The 20,344-nt window shown below is 43.6% G+C and overlaps 1 protein-coding gene across 17 annotated transcripts in view; it reads right to left on the bottom strand.

Annotated features, from left to right (window-relative positions):
• The window catches only part of LOC139388747 (formin-binding protein 1-like), a 103,228-nt gene that overhangs the window by 75,585 nt on the left and 7,299 nt on the right, over positions 1-20,344 (bottom strand). For 4 of the 17 annotated variants that reach the window (XM_071135631.1, XM_071135637.1, XM_071135635.1 and 1 more), the window contains exon 1: positions 2,837-3,257. The exons of 5 other annotated variants lie outside the window; for them this stretch is intronic. In XM_071135631.1, the coding sequence (XP_070991732.1) occupies positions 2,837-3,055 (219 nt within the window). In that variant the 5' untranslated portion in view covers positions 3,056-3,257. Of the gene's footprint in view, positions 1-2,836; positions 3,259-20,344 lie in introns of those variants that run through there. 8 more of the 17 variants (XM_071135636.1, XM_071135632.1, XM_071135641.1 and 5 more) reach the window with 4 other exon arrangements.

The following is a 20,344-nucleotide window of genomic DNA, read 5'->3' as shown; positions in this document are numbered from 1 at the left end:
GAGTCTGAATACTTTCCGAATGTACTTTATATGCTTTATAATGCTTTTCAATGACTTCCGGTTTTGGTGGGAAATACCAGGTTTCCCGAGAGAACAGTGATTTATTCTTGGGATGGAACATTTGTAAAATACTGGAAAAACATTCAACCCTCATAAGGACCTATAAGCTCGGCTCCTTATATTTCCTGCATTTTTTTTGTTCCCCACCGAACTTTGAACAAGCATATATCCTGTCCCTTTTGAGCTACAGTCATGACATTTTGTACAGTGCCTTGCAAAAGTATTCACCCCCCTTTGTGTTTTTCCTATTTTTGTTGCATTACAACCAGTAATTTAAATGGATGTATATTTGGATTTCATGTAATGGACATACACAAAATAGTCCAAATTAGTGAAGTGAAATGAAAAAAAATTACTTGTTTCCCCCCAGAAAAAGGAACTGGTCCGTGCATATGTATTCACCCCCTTTGCTATGAAGCCCCTAAATAAGATCTGGTGCAACCAATTACCTTCAGAAGTCACATAATTAGTTAAATAAAGTCCACCTGTGTGCAATCTAAGTGTCACATGATCTCAGTATATATACAGCTGTTCTGTAAGGCCCCAGAGTCTGCAACATCACTAAGCAAGGGGCACCACCAAGCTAGTGGCACCATGAAGACCAAGGAGCTCTCTAAACAGGTCAGGGACAAAGTTGTGGAGAAGTTCAGATCAGGGTTGGTTTATAAAAAATATCTGAAACTTTTAACCTCCCACGGAGCACCATTAAATCCATCCTAACATTTTTTAAAGAATATGGCACCACAACAAACCTGCCAAGAGAGGGCCGCCCACCAGAGAGGCATTAACCAGAGAGGCAACAAAGAGACCAATGATAACCCGGAAGGAGCTACAAAGCTCCACAGCAGAGATTGGAGCATCTGTCCATAGGACCACTTTAAGCTGTACACTCCACAGAGCTGGGCTTTATGAAAGAGTGTCCAGAAAAAAAAGAAACAAACACATTTGGTGTTTGCCAAAAGGCATGTGGGAGACTCCCAAAACATATGGAAGAAGGTACTCTGGTCAGATGAGACTAAACTTTATATTTTTTGCCATCAAGGAAAATGCTATGTCTGTTGCAAACCTAACACCTCTCATCACCCCGAGAACAGTGAAGCATGGTGGTAGCAGCATCATGCTATGGGGATGTTCTTCATCGGCAGAGACTGGGAAACTGGTCAGAATTGATGGAAGGTGCTAAATACAGGGAAATTCTTGAGGAAAACCTTTCAGCCTTCCAGAGATTTGAGACTGGGACGGAGGTTCACCTTCCAGCAGGACAATGACCCTAAGCATACTGCTAAAGCAACACTTGAGTGGTTTAAGGGGAAACACTTAAAAGTCTTGGAGTGGCCTAGTCAAAGCCCAGACCTCAATCCAATTGAGAATCTGTGGTCTGACTTCAAAATTGCTGTTTTTCCTTGAAGAATGGGCAAAAATGGGGGGGTGAATAGTTATGCACGCTCATGTTTTCAGTTTTTGTTGTCTTATTTCTTGTTTGTTTCACAATAAAAAAAATATTTTGCATGTTGTGTAAATCAAATGATACAAACTCCCCCCAAAACATCTATTTTAATTCCAGGTTGTAAGGGAACAAAATAGGAAAAATGCCAGGGGGGGGGGGTGAATACTTTCGCCAGCCACTGTACATATATGCATCTCCTCATGAGAAATAAGTTCCCCATAAGGATCTAGAAGCTCCGCCCATTCACAAATGGTGAACATTTTGAAAGAGTGTGTCGACTATCTACAGGCACTGTAATTCTATACAGATGCAGCTAACAATGTATTAACGTTGGCAATGGGTGGGACTATGAATCTATCGCCGTGTGTTAGTTACACACGATACCTCAGACACCACTGGCCCTATTTTGACGAAACTTGGGTGAATGATGTGTCTCGCCACGGAGATCCGACATTCACAAAATTACACTGATTGGCGAAAGGGAGGCGCTATAGTAATAACTGAAAACTTCAATGCATCTCTCTATCAAGCAGTCGAGTCCGTTCTCTGACGTCCCATCCATTGTGAGCTATCAGTGCGGATTTCCGGCGAGGGAAAAAAATACTTAATTGTTTGAATAATTGTCACAAATTGGGGCGGGGGGGGTTGCTGCCTAAATCGTGGGAGACAACATGTTTATTGTTGCCTTGTTTTAGTTAGGAGCACCAGTGCTACCAATTAAAACATGTTGATTTAGATCCCTGGCTGTGAGTCACTGTAACTGGAAGGGTGGTAATGACTCATTCATTGAGGCCTTTACAGCAGAAATAATTTGGGCTTTGCTCATCAGGGAAAGTCCTTGTCAGTTGTCCAACTGATTGTATTCAACTGAAATGTGTCTTCCACATTTAACCCAACCCCCTCTGAATCAGAGAGGTGCGGGGGGCTGCCTTAATCAACATCCACGGAACCCAGGGAAAAGTGGGTTAATTGCCTTGCTCAGAACAACATATTTATTCCTTGTCAGCTCGGGGATTCGATCCAGCAACCTTCCGGTTACTGGCAACGCTCGAACCACTAGGCTAACCGCCGCCATGTGACAAATAAACGCCCTGTCCCTGAGCTCCGAAGTTCAACTGACACCAAGTGACAGTAGATTTGTGCTAGTGTTACATAGCCAACATTTAATTTAAACCAAGTAAGGTTCCTTCAGATACTGTATCATGTATTTTTTTTTTAAGTAATGCATTGCAGATTAAATTCCTACTAACGGTATTGTACAGACTGTGGCGCTCAGGTGCGTAATGTTGAAGATGAGGATAGAATCACCAGTTACTGATGCACACTCACAGAGCTGGTAATCTTCATCTGCAGTAGGGTCTGCAGATACTCCTCAGACGGGGTCAGCTGCTGGGTCTCATGGCTCAACCCCGTCCCTGCACCCATCCCCGGGTTCGGCGCCGAGGCCCTTCTCAGCACATCCGTTTTCATCGTGTCTGTTTTGGGCGAGCACACAGTGTCCAGGAGTCCAAAGAACTCACTCCGCCTGCGCAACATGCTCATGGTCATTGCACACCAATTTAGGAGAATGGTATAGGGCAGACAAGGACTTTAATCCATTTCAGAAGGTGAAAAAACACAATGGAGGAAAATAATACACGTTCTGACCAAGATGGCCTTTGTAGATCACAACAATAACTCCAACAGACCAAAGATTCAAACAAAAAAAGGATGAAAGAACCAAAAGGGACAAAGATAGAAACCAAGGATGAAGAGAGACTTCCAGAACCAATCTAACCAGTCTAGAACATTACCAGCCTTTACCCAGAATGCCCACGACTCATGACATGACTCAGTAGAAACCTGGTTTTGACGTGGTTATTAATCTGATTACAAACCCTTTCGCCTCACCCCGACCCCCCCGCTACCCCACCGCCCAATCAAATGTCACTGTTCTCTCTGAGATTACTACACCGGGCCAATGAACACACGTCAGCCATTGTTCTTAGAGCTGTTTTTCAGAGTTTGTTATTTTTGAAAGAGATCAATGTCTTATTTCTTACATAATCGCATTTTGTCTAGAATGAAAGGCAAACGGTGAAAATAAAGAGAGATTTCTAGGATTTAACCAACCATGTGATAGAGCTATGCAGATGAAGAGTGGGTGGAAAAACATATAGCCTAAAGCATACTGAACTATAGGCTTATAGGCTCTTGCTGGTATAATATATTAGGGAATTGGAACACATCCATACTGTATAAGGAAATTGGAACCCATACAGCTTTCCAATACTCTAGAGCCCTCAAACTCAACTATGGACCTCTGATTTAGATCTGGGACACCCGGTGGGTGCAATTCATTATCAGGTCGAAAAGAAAATCAGCAGGCTCTGGACCTTGTAGGGTAAGAGTTGAACACCTCTGCTCTAGAGGGTCTCTGTTCAGGATCTGATCTGGTCTGGAACCAGGGATGGGCAACTCCAGTCCTCAGGGCCTGATTGGTGTCACACTTTTGCCCCAGCCCCAGCATACACACCCGACTCCAATAATCTAATCAGGATCTTCAGTTTAGAACGCAATTAGTTTAACAGCTGTGTTTTCTAGGGATGGGGGGGAAAAAGTGTGACACCACTCCGGCCCACGAGGATAGAAGTTGCCCAACCCTGTGCTAGACCTTGATAACATTGGGTGGCTGGGTGACATGGAAGGGTGATTCCGATTAGTCCACATCTTCCCAGCTGCACAGTGCAGGCCCTGTGTTGTTGTTACTGTAGGCCTTACCATGCTAGCTAGTGGTCCTACTACTTTACATCAACGAATCAACCTTAAGCCCCAAACATACAGCCAACTGGCAGCCTCCATGCCCTGCCGCAGACTAGCACTCACGCTGAGCATCGGCGTGTTTAATGGGCAAGGGCGAGCAGTTAACAGTAAATGTAATGTCACGACAATGGCACCCCTGCCCAGAGGACCAGCTGTCCAGAGATAGCACTGTGGTTGAATCCAAATTGGCACCATATTCCCTATGTAGTGCACATACTTCAGACCATAGTAGTGGTCAAAAGTAGTGCACTAAGTACAGTAGATACTAGGCTGCCATTTCAGACGCAAGACTCAATCCCTCTCCAAGGCCACCAACACTAGGCTTATGCAGATCCAGACCACAGCAAGCAAGGGAAACTCTTCAGAGCATTTCAGTTATAAGCTATCGTAACGTGCAGGGGTGTCATGCACCCCCAAAATCTGAGGGGGCATAAAGGATGTGAGGATGGCTATTTCCAGCAAACATGAGCCATAGTCATTATGCTTAGTTCTATGTCAAAAATATGTTTATTTTTCTGCATATCTAAGCATACATTGTTAGAAAAAAGGTTTCCAAAAGGGTCATGTAGAACCCTCTACCTGGAACCAAAAAGGGTTATTCAACGAGTACTCCTATGGGGACAGCTGAAGAACCCTTTTAGGTTCGAGATAGCACCTTGATCTGTCTGTATCCTCCTGAATGGTGGTTATTCTGTTAAAAAGATCCTGAAGCAAGGATATGCATATTCTTGATACCATTTGAAAGGAAACACTTTGAAGTTTGTGTTAATGTGAAACTAATGTAGGAGAATATAACACAATAGATCTGGTAAAAGATAATACAAACAAAAAAACATGCAGTTTCATTTTTTTTTGGTATCGTCTTTGAAATGCAAGAGAAAGGCCATACATTCAGATAGGAGTATAGGTGTAATTTAGATTTTGGCCACCAGATGGCATCAGTGTGTGTGCAGAGTTTCAGACAAATACAGTGAAGAATTACATCACTACATAATAAGTCTGCCAGGAGTTTTCCCAAACAATATGAGCTCTACTTTTAAAAATCCAACTTTCCAGAAACAAGTCTCTCACCGTTGCCGCTTGCTATAGACCACCTTCTGCCCCCAGCTGTGCCCTGAACACCATATGGGGATTGATTGCCCCCATCTATCTTCAGAGCTCGTGCTGTTAGGTGACCTAAACTGGGACATGCTTAACACCCCGGGCATACTACAATCTAAGCTTGAATGCCCTCAATCTCACACAAATTATCAATGAACCTACCAGGTACAACCCCAAATCCGTAGACACAGGCACCCTCATCGATATCATCCTAACCAACCTACCCTCCAAATACACCTCTGCTGTCTTCAACTAGGATCTCAGCGATCACTGCCTCATTGATTGCATCTGTAATGGGTCTGCGGTCAAACGACCACCCCTCATCACTGTCAAACGCTCCCTAAAACACTTCAGCGAGCAGGCCTTTCTAATCGACCTGACCCGGGTAGCCTGGAAAGACATTGAACTCATTCCGTCAGTAGAAGATGCCTGGTTATTCTTTAAAAGTGCTTTGCTCACCATCTTAAATAAGCATGCCCCATTAAAAAAATGTACAACCAGGAACAGATAAAGCCTGTGGTTCACTCCAGACCTGACTGCCCTTAACCAGCACAAAAACAACCTGTAGCGTGCTGCATTAGTGATATGCACATTTTCAGGGAAGTTAGGAACCAATATACACAGGCAGTTAGGAAAGCAAAGGCTAGCTTTTTCAAACAGACATTTGCATCCTGCAGCACAAATCCAAAAAGATCTGGGACACTAAAGTCCATGGAGAATAAGAGCAGCTCCTCCCAGCTGACCACTGCACTGAGGCTAGAAAACAAGAGCACCACCAATAAATCCACGATAATTGAGAATTTCAATAAGCATTTTTCTACATCTGGCCATGCTTTCCACTTGGCCACCTCTGCCCTGGTCAACAGGCCTGCACCCCCACAGCAACTTGTCCAAGCCTCCCCCATTTCTCCTTCAACCTAATCCAGATAGCTGATGTTCTGAAAGAGCTGCAAAATCTGGACCCCTACAAATCAGCAGGACTAGACAATCTGGAACCTCTCTTTCTAAAATTATCCGCTGAAATTGTTGCAACCCCTATTACTAGCCTGTTCAACCTCTCTTTCGTATCGTCTGAGATCCCAAAGGATTGGAAAGCTGCTGTGGTCATCCCCCTCTTCAAAGGGGGAGACACTCTAGACCCAAACTGCTACAGACCTATATCTATCCTACCCTGCCTTTCTAAGGTCTTCGAAAGCCAAGTTAACAAACAGATCACCGACCATTTTGTCCGGACCTCTCTATAGGGGTGCCACAGGGTTCAATTCTCGGGCCGACTCTTTTCTCTGTATACTTTTCTCTGTATACTATATTTCTCTGTATATTTACAAAATAGCCCCCAACACTCTACTCAGCAAATTGGATGCAGTCTATCACAGTGCCATTCATTTTGTCACCAAAGCCCCATATACTACCCACCACTGTGATCTGTATGCTCTCGTTGGCTGGCCCTCGCTTCATATTCGTCGCCAAACCCACTGGCTCCAGGTCATCTATAAGTCTTTGCCTCATCTAAAGCCCCGCCTCATCTAAAGCCCCGCCTCATCTCAGCTCACTGGTCACCATAGCAGCACCCACCCGTAGCACGTGCTCCAGCAGGTATATTTCACTGGTCACCCCCAAAGCCAATTCCTACTTTGGCCGCCTTTTCTTCCAGTTCTCTGCTGCCAATGACTGGAACAAATTGCAAAAATCACTGAAGCTGGAGACTCCTATCTCCCTCATTAACTTTAAGCAGCAGCTGTCAGAGCAGCTCACAGATCACTGCACCTGTACATAGCCCATCTGTAAATAGCCCATCTGTAAATAGCCCATCCAACTATCTCATCCCCATACTCTTATTTTTGTTGTTGTTGCTCCTTTGCAACCCAGTATCACAACTTGCGCATTCATCTTCTGCACGTCTATCACTCCAATGTGTAATTGCTAAATTGTAATTATTTTGCCACTATGGCCTTAGTTATTGCCTTACCTCCCTTATCTTACCTCATTTGCACACACTGTATATAGACTTTTTTCTATTGTGAATTGACTGTATGTTTTGTTTATTCCATGTGTAACTCTGTGCTGTTGTTTGTGTCGCACTGCTTTGCTTTATCTTGGCCAGGTCGCAGTTGAAAGTGAAAACTTGTTCTCAACTAGCCTGCCTGGTTAAATAAAGGTGAAATAAAAGTAAATACCTTTTTAAAAGATGTGCCGAATTGGTCAATTGATACATTTTGAAGTACATAACTATATGGAACATACAAAAATGCTATGATAATAAAACATGTAATTTTACACACCCCAGGAATGTCATACATGATGAATAATTAGCTTCCCTACAGGAAAAAACACTAACCTTCACACATCTAGATGGCCGAAGACAGCAGGGGTTCAAACTGTAGAACCCAGTTTCTACATTTGAATATAAACAATTATTTTATCAAAACAAAACTATGCCTACATCTGGGACCCTCAGGATGACAAATCAGAGCAAGATTACTGAATGTAAGTACTTCATTTACCTTCATAGGTGAATGTATCAAACCAGTTGCCGTGGTAAAAAATGTTTTGTTGTTGTGCACTCTCCTCAAACAATAGCATGGTATTTTTTCACTGTAATAGCTACTGTTAATTGGACACTGCAGTTAGATTAACAAGTATTTATTCCAGGAGGGGAGTGTCTCTGCTGCTGTTACTAAGAAGCTTGATCTTGCAAGCTATTGTTAGCCACTTAGTTTGCAAAACCCAGCTGGAGAGAATGTGCAGTTATAATTCAATAGTTCTAAGATTTATAGATGGCAAACAGTAGTGAATTTCATACAAGTGTAAATTGATCACCGCACTTAAATTGAGCTGCTGGAGTGACTCACCTCACAAAGCTTCCATTTTGCCTGTTGTGCTTCTTTGTAAACAAACACAAGTGACTGGCTCAAACCTCTGTTTTGGGAAACTAGTACCGGAAAAGCTTCATAATGAAAAATGATCTAAGGGGCGAAATTATGAATGCGATCTGCTTTATCTATTACCTAGTGCACAAGTTGACTGCAGGTATTTATTTAAAAATAAACTAATATTCAAAGCCCAAAAAAAAGAACTTACCAGAATGCTAACAAAATGCTAACAAGTACACTACATGACCAAAAGTATGTGTACAACTGCTTGTCGAATATCTCATTCCAAAATCATGGACATTAATATGGAGTTGGTCCCCCCTTTGCTGCTATAACAGCCTCCACTCTTCTGGGAAAGCTTTAGATTTTGTAACATTGCTGTGGAGACTTGCTTCCCTTCAGCCAAAAGAACATTAATGAGGTTGGGCACTGATGTTGGGCAATTAGGCCTGGCTAGTAGTCGATTAGGCCTGGCTAGTAGTCCCAATTGATACCAAAGGTGTTCGATGGGGTTGAGGTCAGGGCTCTGTGCAGGCCAGTCAAGTTCTTCCACACCGATCTCGACAAACCATTTCTGTATGGACCTCGCTTTGTGCACGAGGGCATTGTCATGCTGAAACAGGACAGGGCCTTCCCCAAACTGTCACAAAGTTGGAAGCACAGAATCTTCTAGAATGTCATTGAATGCTGTAGCGTTAATATTTCCCTTCACAGGAACTAAGGGGCATAGCGCAAACCATGAAAAACAGCCCCTGACCATTATTCCTCCTCCAACAAACTTTTATAGTTGGCACTATGCATTCAAGAAGGTAGCGTTCTCTTGGCATCCACCAATCCCAGATTTGTCCGTCGGACTGCCAGATGGTGAAGCGTGATTCATCACTCCAGAGAACGCGTTTCCACTGCTCCAGAGTTCAATGGCAGAGAGCTTTACACCACTGCAGTTGACGCTTGGCATAGCACTTAGGCTTGTGTGTGGCTGCTCGGCCATGAAAACCCATTTCATGAAGCTCCCGACGAAAACAGTTATTGTGTTGACGTTGCTTCCAGAGGCAGTTTGGAACTCGGTAGTGGGCGCTACGCGCTTCAACACCTGGTGATCACATTCTGTGAGCTTGTGTGGCCTACCATTTCGCAGCTGAGCTGTTGTTGCTCCTAGACGTTTCCAGTTCACATTAACATGACTTACAGTTGACCGGGCAGCTCTAACGGGGCAGCTCTAGCAGGGCAGAAATTTGACGAACTGACTTGTTGGAAAGGTGGCATCCTGAGGGTGCTACGTTGAAAGTCACTGAGCTCTTCAGTAAAGCCATTCCACTGCCAATGTTTTTGCTATGGATATTGCATGGCTGTGCGCTTGATTTTATATACCTGTCAGCAATGGGTGTGGCTGAAATAACCAAATCCACTAATTTGAAGGGGTGTCCACATACTCTTGTATATAACGTAAACTCACTCACTTTTGTACAACGCCTTATTTTAGCGCCCCAAAAACGTAATACTTCCAGATCAACTGTAATGTTAATACCATTGTAAAGCACAATTTCTCCCCTTTCCAACAGAATCAATTACATGACCTAAACGCTGCCCTTTTCTGCATAATTCAAGAAGACAATGAGCCCTGTCGGGTCTTTTTTTTAAATGGAGGGTGGGGAAGCGAAACTAATGCGTGATAGTGAGAAGGAGAGATGTTGTGTGAAAAATTGCTTTGTTTCACTCATTCTGTCCAACTTATCACCTTATCGCCTCTAAGATGTAAATAAAACACTATAAAGAGTTTATATAATGTGTCATTACATACCTATTTGAAGGTTTGTGTCGAATTTGAATAGCGGCTTTGAGAATGATGATGGCATGCAATGATGACGCAAAAAATGACTAGGTGTCCCCCCTTACCCCATTTCTGTCCATTTCTTGTTTTTAAATGATGAGGGAAGTTCTACACCTGGTGGAGAGAGATTGTAAGACAGAAATAGTTGCTTTATGCGTGCTGTACGTTACGACATGACACGTCACGATGTAACGGAGGGTCCGTTTTTTCAACTTTTATCCAATACTATAGAGCCCTTACCATGTTGATCAACGCTTGAATGGAAACCTAGTTCACACCCCCGGTTTTGAAGTCAACACAGTCGCTACAGTCCCATTAGTTTTCTTTGTAGCCTCATTTGAATGTTGCGGTTGCGCACATTTGTACGGAATGGGGTGAGTTTACGTTATAGTGTACTAAGGACTCCATAGAGAGAGCAACATAAATGCTAACGAGTGTATTGCGAACATTTTGAAGATGCTCACCACTTAGCTAGATAGCTAACTAGCTACTAAATTAGAAAACCAAATGCACAATTGCAGAGCATCTAGCACATTTCAGACAGTTATTGACACACCTCCAGAAACACATTAGTCTCAGGGACCAGATAAGATAAGATATCTAGCTGGCAAACATTTATTTTGGCATTCCATACTGTAATTAGATCACCTGGTACACTCTGCACGACAGTGAGTGACAAAAGGCGCCGGTCTCTTTTCGTTGGTCTCTTTTGCGTGTAAACAAACACCACGTGACTGGGGACGACCATAAGCTACATAATAATGTGACGGATGAAATGAAGAGTGCAATGTTCTTCATCTCCTAACGTACTGCACAAGGTGACTGCAGGTATTTACTTCAAAAGTAGCTACAGATATTCAAATCTATAAATAACATTTTTAAAAATCTAATAAATAGTTTATACGGTATTGACGGTATTGAAAAACCATCCTGTGAGTTTTTCCAAATATGAATATTACAGAAAAACATTAAACAAAACATTTGCTTTGGAGGACTGCCTAGAATTGTGAGCATGACCACACAATTTATTGTCATCATGAGCCAAATCTATTGGTTTCTACCCAAAGTTGCAAAGGAAATGTTGTGATCTATTTAATAAACACAAGAGACATGCAAAAATGGATAAACAAGTGTGCTGGTATAGCATGAACAGCGGCATCTATTGGTCAGAACCTGTTACTTTCACACTACTTTACGGTAAATAATGCAACCGGCTTCAATAACTAATTGCTCTGAACGGGGGGGGGAAACATCACTAGATTCACAGGGAATGCGTTACATAGTATGGGCTATGTAAGCAATACTTCAGGCTGCAGCTTCCTACTACTTGTCAAACATAGAGAACTGATGATACTGTATACTGGTTGTCGGGGTGGGGTTGGCATGGGTGTGGGTTCCGTGGGTGGCTTAAAAAAAGAAAGATTTCTCATGTCTTTCTCATTGGTAAGAAGAAGTTTGGTCCAAATTGGATGTTGGATACCATATTTATTGAAAGAAATGATCAATTTGGGTGCAATCAATTAGTTTAGCTGAGATACAATTACATTTCTACAAAATAATTGTTCAGGAATGCCAATCGTACCTGTTTCTAACTCCAGAAACAATTTCAGAACAATCTGAGATGGTGGGTGTCATGGCTTGCTGAAATGACACGGAACGACTCACCAAAGACCTCTGTTCATAAATAGCCCATAGCCTTTCACTGAAGGCTAAAGGAAGGAGGGTAGTGTAACTCTAGTAGAAGGGCTTCTCGTTTTACCGTGGCCCTCCCAATCTTAGTTAGCACTGCTTCATATCACAGTCCAGGAAGACCAGCAGGGTCAGTTCACACCACAAGGGGGAGGATCACATCACCCCCAAGTAGGAATCCACCTCAACACGACCTCCTGCCAGCCACTATACACCCAACGCTCTATTTTGGGGGGCTCAGATTGCCTGTACCGCATGTCTTTTAAGCAGGCACGCACCCTCCAGGTAAACACAACAGTGTATGGTGTCTGTTCCCGTGTTTTCGTTTAGTCAACACTCCAACATCGTACATAAATCTTTGACTAATGACATAGTACCTCTCTCTACATCACGTAGAGGCCCGGAAAGGCCGTGACCTCATGGTCTGTACAGACATAAACACAGACAGAAATGGCAAGGGCAACAATTTGGCCGTAAAGGTTAAAGTGTCGAGATGGGGCAGTATAGACATACTCTGTGTGAAGTAGGAAACAACCGTCAAGCCTTTTGTGAAGTGACCCTTTCTCTCTCTCTCCAATCATCAGAGAGGGTTTCATGCAGTCTGGACTGGAGACATTTCTATTTTATTAGTAATTTAGTCAGTTGTGATTAGAGATATTTCCTAAACCACCAAATAAAGGAATGCTGTTTTGGGTGCGTCTACTGCTCTGGCTCCTGGCTGTCACTCTGGCAAGTTCTTTTGGATGATCTGGCAGTACACCGTGTCTATCCATATATGGTTTGAGGCATGGTGGGTATGTGGAGTGAGGGATAAGATTCCATTATGTTTGTGTGGTCCAACTCTACTGTACCTCCATGGGGCTAGTCGGAGGCGAGCTGCATGCATGAGTACGTATCAAAGTAGGCCATTGTGGAAATGAGAACCAGGTTTTACGTAAGAGAGAGAGAGAGAGAGAGAGAGACACGTCAGCCTACTTATGCACCTTCCTCTCATTTCAAACCCGAAAATAGAAGGTATGACACTTCACAGATCTATCACCCGGACTGAGAATGTGCCTGTGGACGGGGATGAAATGGTATGCCCTTGCAGATGGTCCTTCTGGGGGAATGGATGTTGTCGGGGACATACTGGTTAATTAGTCTGCTATGGATGGAAGAGCAAAGATGTTCTGCAGTGACGATGACATGAAAGCTTAGGGCCACATGGAGTTACAGAGACTGCACTTTGGCGAGATGGGGTGGCTTCTACATTGCTGTACAATCTAACATGGACAAACATCTGGCTATTAGTTTTGATTCAGCAATTGAAAGTTAATGTGATGAATTTACGGATTTGGGGAGACAAGCGTTAGAATGTCCTCACCAACATTCAGACTCGCCTCACAAAAAAAAAAGAATCCCTGCATTGCTGTTAGTGAACCCCCTGAACCACACGATCTCTTCGGTTCTTCAGAGGATTAGATCCATGACAGTTTGAGTGAGTGAGTGAGTGAGTGAGTGAGTGAGTGAGTGAGTGAGTGAGTGAGTGAGTGAATGAGTGAGCGAGTGAAGCAATGTAGGCTGGATCTGCCTAAAAGGCTATAGTTCATTCTTACTCCGCTACTTAGGCTAGCAGCCAGTGAGATACATACTCATTTAACTGACACAAGAGATAGGCCTGGGCCAATCAGTTAAATCATCGGAATCACTTGACATCAAACGGCCATTAAAAGCACCTGCCTTCCAAAGCACAGAGTCCTCGCTCTTTCATGTACTGTGTAAGCACATCTGGTCTGCATATTATCTCCCCCCCAAAAATCTAACGTTTTATTGTTTTTGTTGTTACGACTTCTATTTTTCTACTTTAATTTTCTTGTATGCATTTGTTGCTTTAGGTTACGGGTCATATTTTTCAACAACAATCCGTGCAGTTGGAATTGAAAAGACAAAATAAAAGGGGGGGGGGGGGGGAATCTCTACTGTGAAATCAGTGGAACGCTGCATGCTTGCCAGCCGTAGAGCCCTTTACAAACACGTCTGTTGAGAGTGACTTGTGGCATACCCTCTCGATCTGGTCCCTGAGACTAATTTGTTTCTGGAGGTTTGTCAATAGCTTTCGGACCACTTCCCTGCATTTTGTATCACTGGATAGGGAGGACAACGTGGTGGACGGATTTGTCATATTATACTGTGGCCAGTTTGATTCTCTCTCTGTCATTTTCCTAACATCCTTCACAATACATTTATAGACACATAGTCTACACTGCAAGGTAGGACTCAATGCAGGACTCTGTGCAAAACGATGGAGAACTATCAGGGTATCGCAACAACTTCCTGTTTCAAAAGGTCTGTTTCCTCTCCAAAGAAACAACTTCTACCCAGGGGACCAATCAATGGACCTGTTTCCTTTTGAAAATAAAAAAAAATCCACACAACACCTGGCATAATGAACTGCTGTCCCACGGTGATTGAAAAACAGGAACGATTTGAATACCTGATGGCGGAGATATAAGAAAACAGACAGGCCGAGAGGCACACTGTTCATGTCATAAGAGGAAATAATGCAAAGTTCTACGAGGAAGAAACATGGAGCTATGCCTACTGGACCTGGGAGGCGGTTTTCTTCCTCGTGTTAGCCAGGTGAAGCGAAAAAGGAAAGTGGCACGTCATCCTTTCAGTATTTGGACAGGCGAAAAATCAAACATTACTGAAACGTATGGTACTTACTAGAGGTCGACCGATTATGATTTTTCAACGCCGATACCGATTATTGGAGGACCAAAAAAGCAGATACCGATTAATCGGCCGATTTATTTTATAAAAAAATTAATCATGACAATTACAACAATACTGAATGAACACTTATTTTAACTTAATATAATACATCAATAAAATCAATTTATCCTCAAGTAAATAATGAAACATGTTCAATTTGGTATAAATAATGCAAAAACAAAGTGTTGGAGAAGAAAGTAAAAGTGCAATATGTACTATGTAAGTAAGCTAATGTTTCAGTTCCTTGCTCAGAACATGAGAACATATGAAAGCTGGTGGTTCCTTTTAACATGAGTCTTCAATATTAACAGGTTGTAGTTATTATAGGAATTATAGGACTATTTCCCTCTATACCATTTGTATCTCATTAACCTTTGACTATTGGATGTTCTTATAGGCACTTTAGTATTGCCAGTGTAACAGTATAGCTTCCGTCCCTCTCCTCGCTCCTCCCTGGGCTCAAACCAGCAACACAACGACAACAGCCACCATCAAAGCAGCGTTGCCCATGCAGAGCAAGGGAAACAACCACCCCAAGGCTCAGAGTGAGTGACGTTTGAAACGCTATTAGCGCGCGCTAACTAGCTAGCCATTTCACTTCGGTTACACCAGCCTCATCTCGGGAGTTGATAGGCTTGAAGTCATAAACAGCGCAATGCTTGACGCACAACGAAGAGCTGCTGGCAAAACGCACGAAAGTGCTGTTTGAATGAATGTTTACGCACCTGCTTCTGCCTACCACCGCTTAGTCAGATACTTAGATACTTGTATGCTTGTATGCTCAGTCAGATTATATGTAACGCAGGACACGCTAGATAATATCTAGTAATATCATCAACCATGTGTAGTTAACTAGTGATTATGATTGATTGTTTTTTATAAGATAAGTTTAATGCTAGCTAGCAACTTACCTTGGCTTACTGCATTCGCTTAACAGTCAGTCTCCTTGTGGAGTGCAACGAGAGAGAGGCAGGTCGTTATTGCGTTGGACTAGTTAACTGTAAGGTTGCAATATTGAATCCCCCGAGCTGACAAGGTGAAAATCTGTTGTTCTGCCCCTGAACAAGGCAGTTAACCCACCGTTCCTAGGCCGTCATTGAAAATAAGAATGTGTTCTTAACTGACTTGCCTAGTTAAATAAAGGTATAAAAAAATACCGATTTCCGATTGTTATGAAAACTTGAAATCGGCCCTAATTAAATCGGCCATTCCGATTAATCGGTCGACCTCTAGTACTTGCATGACCATTTGACTACATTAGTGAGAGGATGGTGATGCGGTCTCTCTGTCTTCCAAAGAAGAAGTCCTCCATCAGAGCATCTGACAGCATGAGATAGGATAGGTCGACCTTGCGGCGATCGTCCTTGTTGGATGCACGACACACTAGAACTGACTGATGCAATCATCAGCCAGTCATTTGCCTTTGCCCTGAGAGAGAGCAAAATCAATGACGAGTCAGGAGTGATCAACCATGACGACTGCACTAGCTACAGATCAATCCTCTTTATAAACAACCACGCACCATTATTGCCTAGATACAGTGCAGGTTAAGTTCATTTTGGATATGAGATCTCAAGTAAAAAGTCTAGGCCTGTTTTGCCTCTCATCACTCAAGGCAAGAGCAATCGAATGTTTCCAACATGAGCATAGATCTATCATGTCAGATATCTTGACCCAGAGCAGCAGATAGACTCCACCACAGACCACACATTAGGCCTGGGGGAAACATAGATATCCTGGGTCATCATCACTAAATGGATGAGTTTAACCCGGGACCTGGCAAGCGGGGCACACACTGTGACATCATCATTGTCAGACAGGGGACGGAGAGAACAGAGGGGACCCGTCTGGCACGTGTCACAAACCGTTACCCATGGGGATAGGGCTGGGGCTAGTTCCTCCACATCGCCCCACCCGAGAGAGAGGGGGAGAAAGAGAGGGGGAGAGAGAGAGAGAGAGAGAGAGGGAGAGAGAGAGAGAGAGAGAGAGAGAGAGAGAGAGAGAGAGAGAGAGAGAGAGAACGGACATTCTGTGGTCTGACGCAGAGATGAGTTGGAACATTGGAGGAAATCCTGTTCTCATATGACAAGCAAACATACACCGTTTGCAAGAAGAAATTGCTAGATTTATATTTTATATTGTTCCCAAACATCTGTTCATCTCAACTTTCTATCAACGGTGAAGTCAACAACATCTTGGTTTGTTTGTGTTTTCTTCTTGCCTGCATCTCAAGAGTCAATCTCAAACCAGATAAATATTTATTCAGTTCATGTTTTAGGTTGCTAAGCAACACGTGTGGTGCAAGAGCCAATAATCTGCATGAGGGAGGCCCAGGGTCAACTTCTGCTTCAGAGAAACATTGGTAGCACTCACTTGTTCGGACTTCTCTCTCTGCGCTTGTGATCTAGGCTCATCGTGTGTAGGCCTACATCACTGATTAAACTGTGGAAACCTGTGGTGAATGTTTCAATTTAATTTTAACTATTGAAGCCTGTAGCTTCAAACAGTCACAGACAAAACACTGACTGTAGAGCACACCCACTTGACTCGAAAGATGTGCAAGCTATTAATAAGCACATAGTCCGGCCTACACCTATCTTCAACTCACCCCAACTATGAAATGCAAGTGAAAATATCAGGATATAATGCATTAATCAAGACGTGTTTTCTTTTCATCCCCAACTGAAAGTACAGTAAGATAACCATTTAAAGGAGACCATTAGCCAAAAACTTAACTGGACCGGATCTAAGGTTTTGATTGGGCTACTTACAGTAGCTAATTTACAATCTGAGTTGTTGTTTCATGAGCCTTGAGATGTGTGTGACAAGTTAAGGAAGAGAGCGATCATTGCGTTTTGTCTTCTCTGGCACAGCAAGGTATGCAGGGAGCCGACACAAAACATGACAAATGACAGTCATTTGTTCCCCATTATTGTTTACTGGGGATCAAATAGCAGACAGCATTAGGGGCGGAGAGGGGGGGGTGGGACCAGGTTCAGGTGACACACTGATTCACACAGGTGATTCACACAGGTGGCCAGGGCTACTGTGATTAGGCTCCACTCGTGTTCTCTCACGGTGTTGATGAGAGGGTTACAAAGACAGAGACGTCTCCTGACGATTACAGGTCCTACAGCACAGTGAGAAGGAAGACCTCAGTCCTTCCCATAGGAACACAGGGATGGGAGCCACACAAAATCATGTCCCCAACAGTAGTAGGGGAGAGTGGGGGGAGACCAGACACTCCGTCACCTGTCCTAAACAAGCTTAGTGTGTGTGGTAGACTAAACCAGATTAAACAGAACCCATTGGAATCATAGAGCCAAGGTTCTGCTATTTGTCATTGAAAATGTGGTTTAGTTTCCTTCTCCCCTTAACGTTTCACTCTTCTCCTTCTCTCCTCCTCCTCCTCCTCCCCTGTGGAGCTATTGAGTGGCGTAGCGGTCTAAGGCATTGCATCTCAGTGCTAGAAGCATCACTACAGACACTCTGGTTCAAATCCAGGCTGTATCACAACCGGACGTGATTGGGAGTCCAATAGGGCAGTGCACAATTGGCCCAGCATCGTTTGGCTGGTGTCGACCGTCATGGTAAATAAGAATTTGTTCTTAACTGACTTGCCTAGTTAAATAAAAGTTTACTTTTAGTGTAGCCTGTCGTTGAGTTGGCTACCGGTTTCAGGAGAGCAGTTCCCTTTAGGGAAAGAGACTGAGAAACTGAGGAGGCACATCCCGTGAAACCACACAATGACAGAAAGGCAGAAGCAATATGAATATCATGCAAATCATTAGGCTACTGCTATCATGCCTGGGGAAAATCTGCATATCCCTACATCTCTCTCCCTGTCTTTCTCACACTTTCCCTTATTTCCCTAAAACACAGCACACCCTTTAATGCCTTCGCTCTTTCCTTCTCCCCTTCACCCGTCACTCTTCTCCTTCTCTCCTCCTCCTCCTCCCCTGTGGAGAAAATTGGTTCTCCTTATCTCTTTCAATGCTCCTGAGCTCTTTCTCCTTTGTCCCTCCTTCCATCCTTGGAGTCATGTGGAAGAATTAGAGGTGAACCTATTCAGGCGGTGAACCTATTCAGGCGTCCTTGAGGGTCAGAGAGGGAGTTAGGGAGGAGGGGGAGGGGGAGACATTAATAACACTGCCACTCGGCAGGTGGGTGAAGGAGTTGTGAAAAGAGGGAGGAAAAGGAGGAGGAGGAAGAGGAGTATGGGACCCCCTCTGTCCCAACAGGGAAAGGGGACATTGGGCCTATCTCCCCCACTAGGGTCCCAGTCCCCTGACCTCCCACTTCATTAAAGGAAAGGTTCACCCATTAGGAATGTTAATATTGCTCTCGAATGAGCCATTGATCATGTTTTTACGAAATTCCTACCTCGAGAAATTTTTAATTTAACGGAGGCTCTAGCACATTTCTCCTATTTGTCTGCCTCTTTAGCCCAGGGTGCATATCATGGTGCAGTTGCCAGAGATATTATAGAAAGGAGATAGGAATCCAATGAATGAAGGAGCGTATCACACACCCCCTCCCCCCAGCAGACTGTCGACCAATCGCGTGCATACAGCCATGCAATCTCCATAGAAAATCAGCAGTAGAATGGCCTTACTGAAGAACTCAGTGACTTTCAATGTGGCACTGTCATAGGATGCCACCTTTCCAACTAGTCAGTTCGGCAAATTTCTGCCCTGCTACCGCTGCCCCGGTCAACTGTAACTGTGGAAGAACTTGACTGGCCTCACTAATGCTCTTGTGGCTGAATAGAAGGAAGTCACTGCAGCAATGTTCCAACATCTAGTGGAAATCCTTCCCAGAACAGTAGAGGTTGTTATAGCAGCAAAGACAGGACCAAGTCCATATTAATGGCCATTATTTTGTAATGAGATTTTCGATGAGCAGGTGTCCACATACTTTTCGTCATGTAGTGTAGCTACATTTGCTAGATAGCTAGCTATCCAGCCCATAGAGAGAACATTGCATTGTGGATTTTGTAGTGAACTTGAGCCACAATGATTTTACATGTTGCTACCAACTTTATTATAACGCCAAAATTAAACATTTGTTCACAAAGAATATTGTTCTCAAAAATGAGTGTTATTTAACACTGTAAATTAAAGGAATGAGGGTGGATTTTTCCATTAAGACTCCATTAAGAGTCTTAATGGAGAGACCATTAAGAGTCTTAAGAGTCTTAATGGACCATTAAGAGAGGAAACAAGCAGGCTTGGGTTTCAGCCCTGGAAGTGACCTGAATGTCAAGTGAACAGCATGGGGTACATTGCAAGGGACAGGGACCCTGGGGGAATCCAGGGCCAGACCAGGGGTGTGGATCGGAACAGCGGAGGAGAAGGAACTCAGGAAACTAGAGAGGAAAGCCACATCTCAAACTTTAAAACCCTAGGCCATTCACAGCCCAGTACTGTACTCAGTACTTACCCAACAAGAGCTCGGCATTGTCTGTATCTATTACAACTATCGATGCATGAGCGCCAGTCAAACAAACAAAGCCCATGAGGTTTAGATTAATCTCAGTGAGTCTGGGACTCCAGCCCTGCCCTGTGGCTGCAGTCTGGAACCCTCCACTACACTACACTAAAACAGTGTGAGAGAAAAGCAACTTGAGGTACTTTCAAAGGGCCTCCTCGAGTCCCCGACAAACCACTTTCCCCTTTTTTATTAAATTAACGGGTGTCGGGCCAACAGACAGGCATGTGGCTACAATTAAACCAAAAGACCCAGGCTAACATTCCTCCCTCTGCTCCCCCGCTGCTGCTGTCCCCA

This window comes from Oncorhynchus clarkii, chromosome 29 (genome assembly GCF_045791955.1).
Source record: "Oncorhynchus clarkii lewisi isolate Uvic-CL-2024 chromosome 29, UVic_Ocla_1.0, whole genome shotgun sequence".
Classification (NCBI taxonomy): Eukaryota; Metazoa; Chordata; class Actinopteri; order Salmoniformes; family Salmonidae; genus Oncorhynchus; species Oncorhynchus clarkii.
The sequence above is the reverse complement of the archived record's forward strand: the minus strand, read 5'-3'. Positions and strand labels throughout refer to the sequence as shown.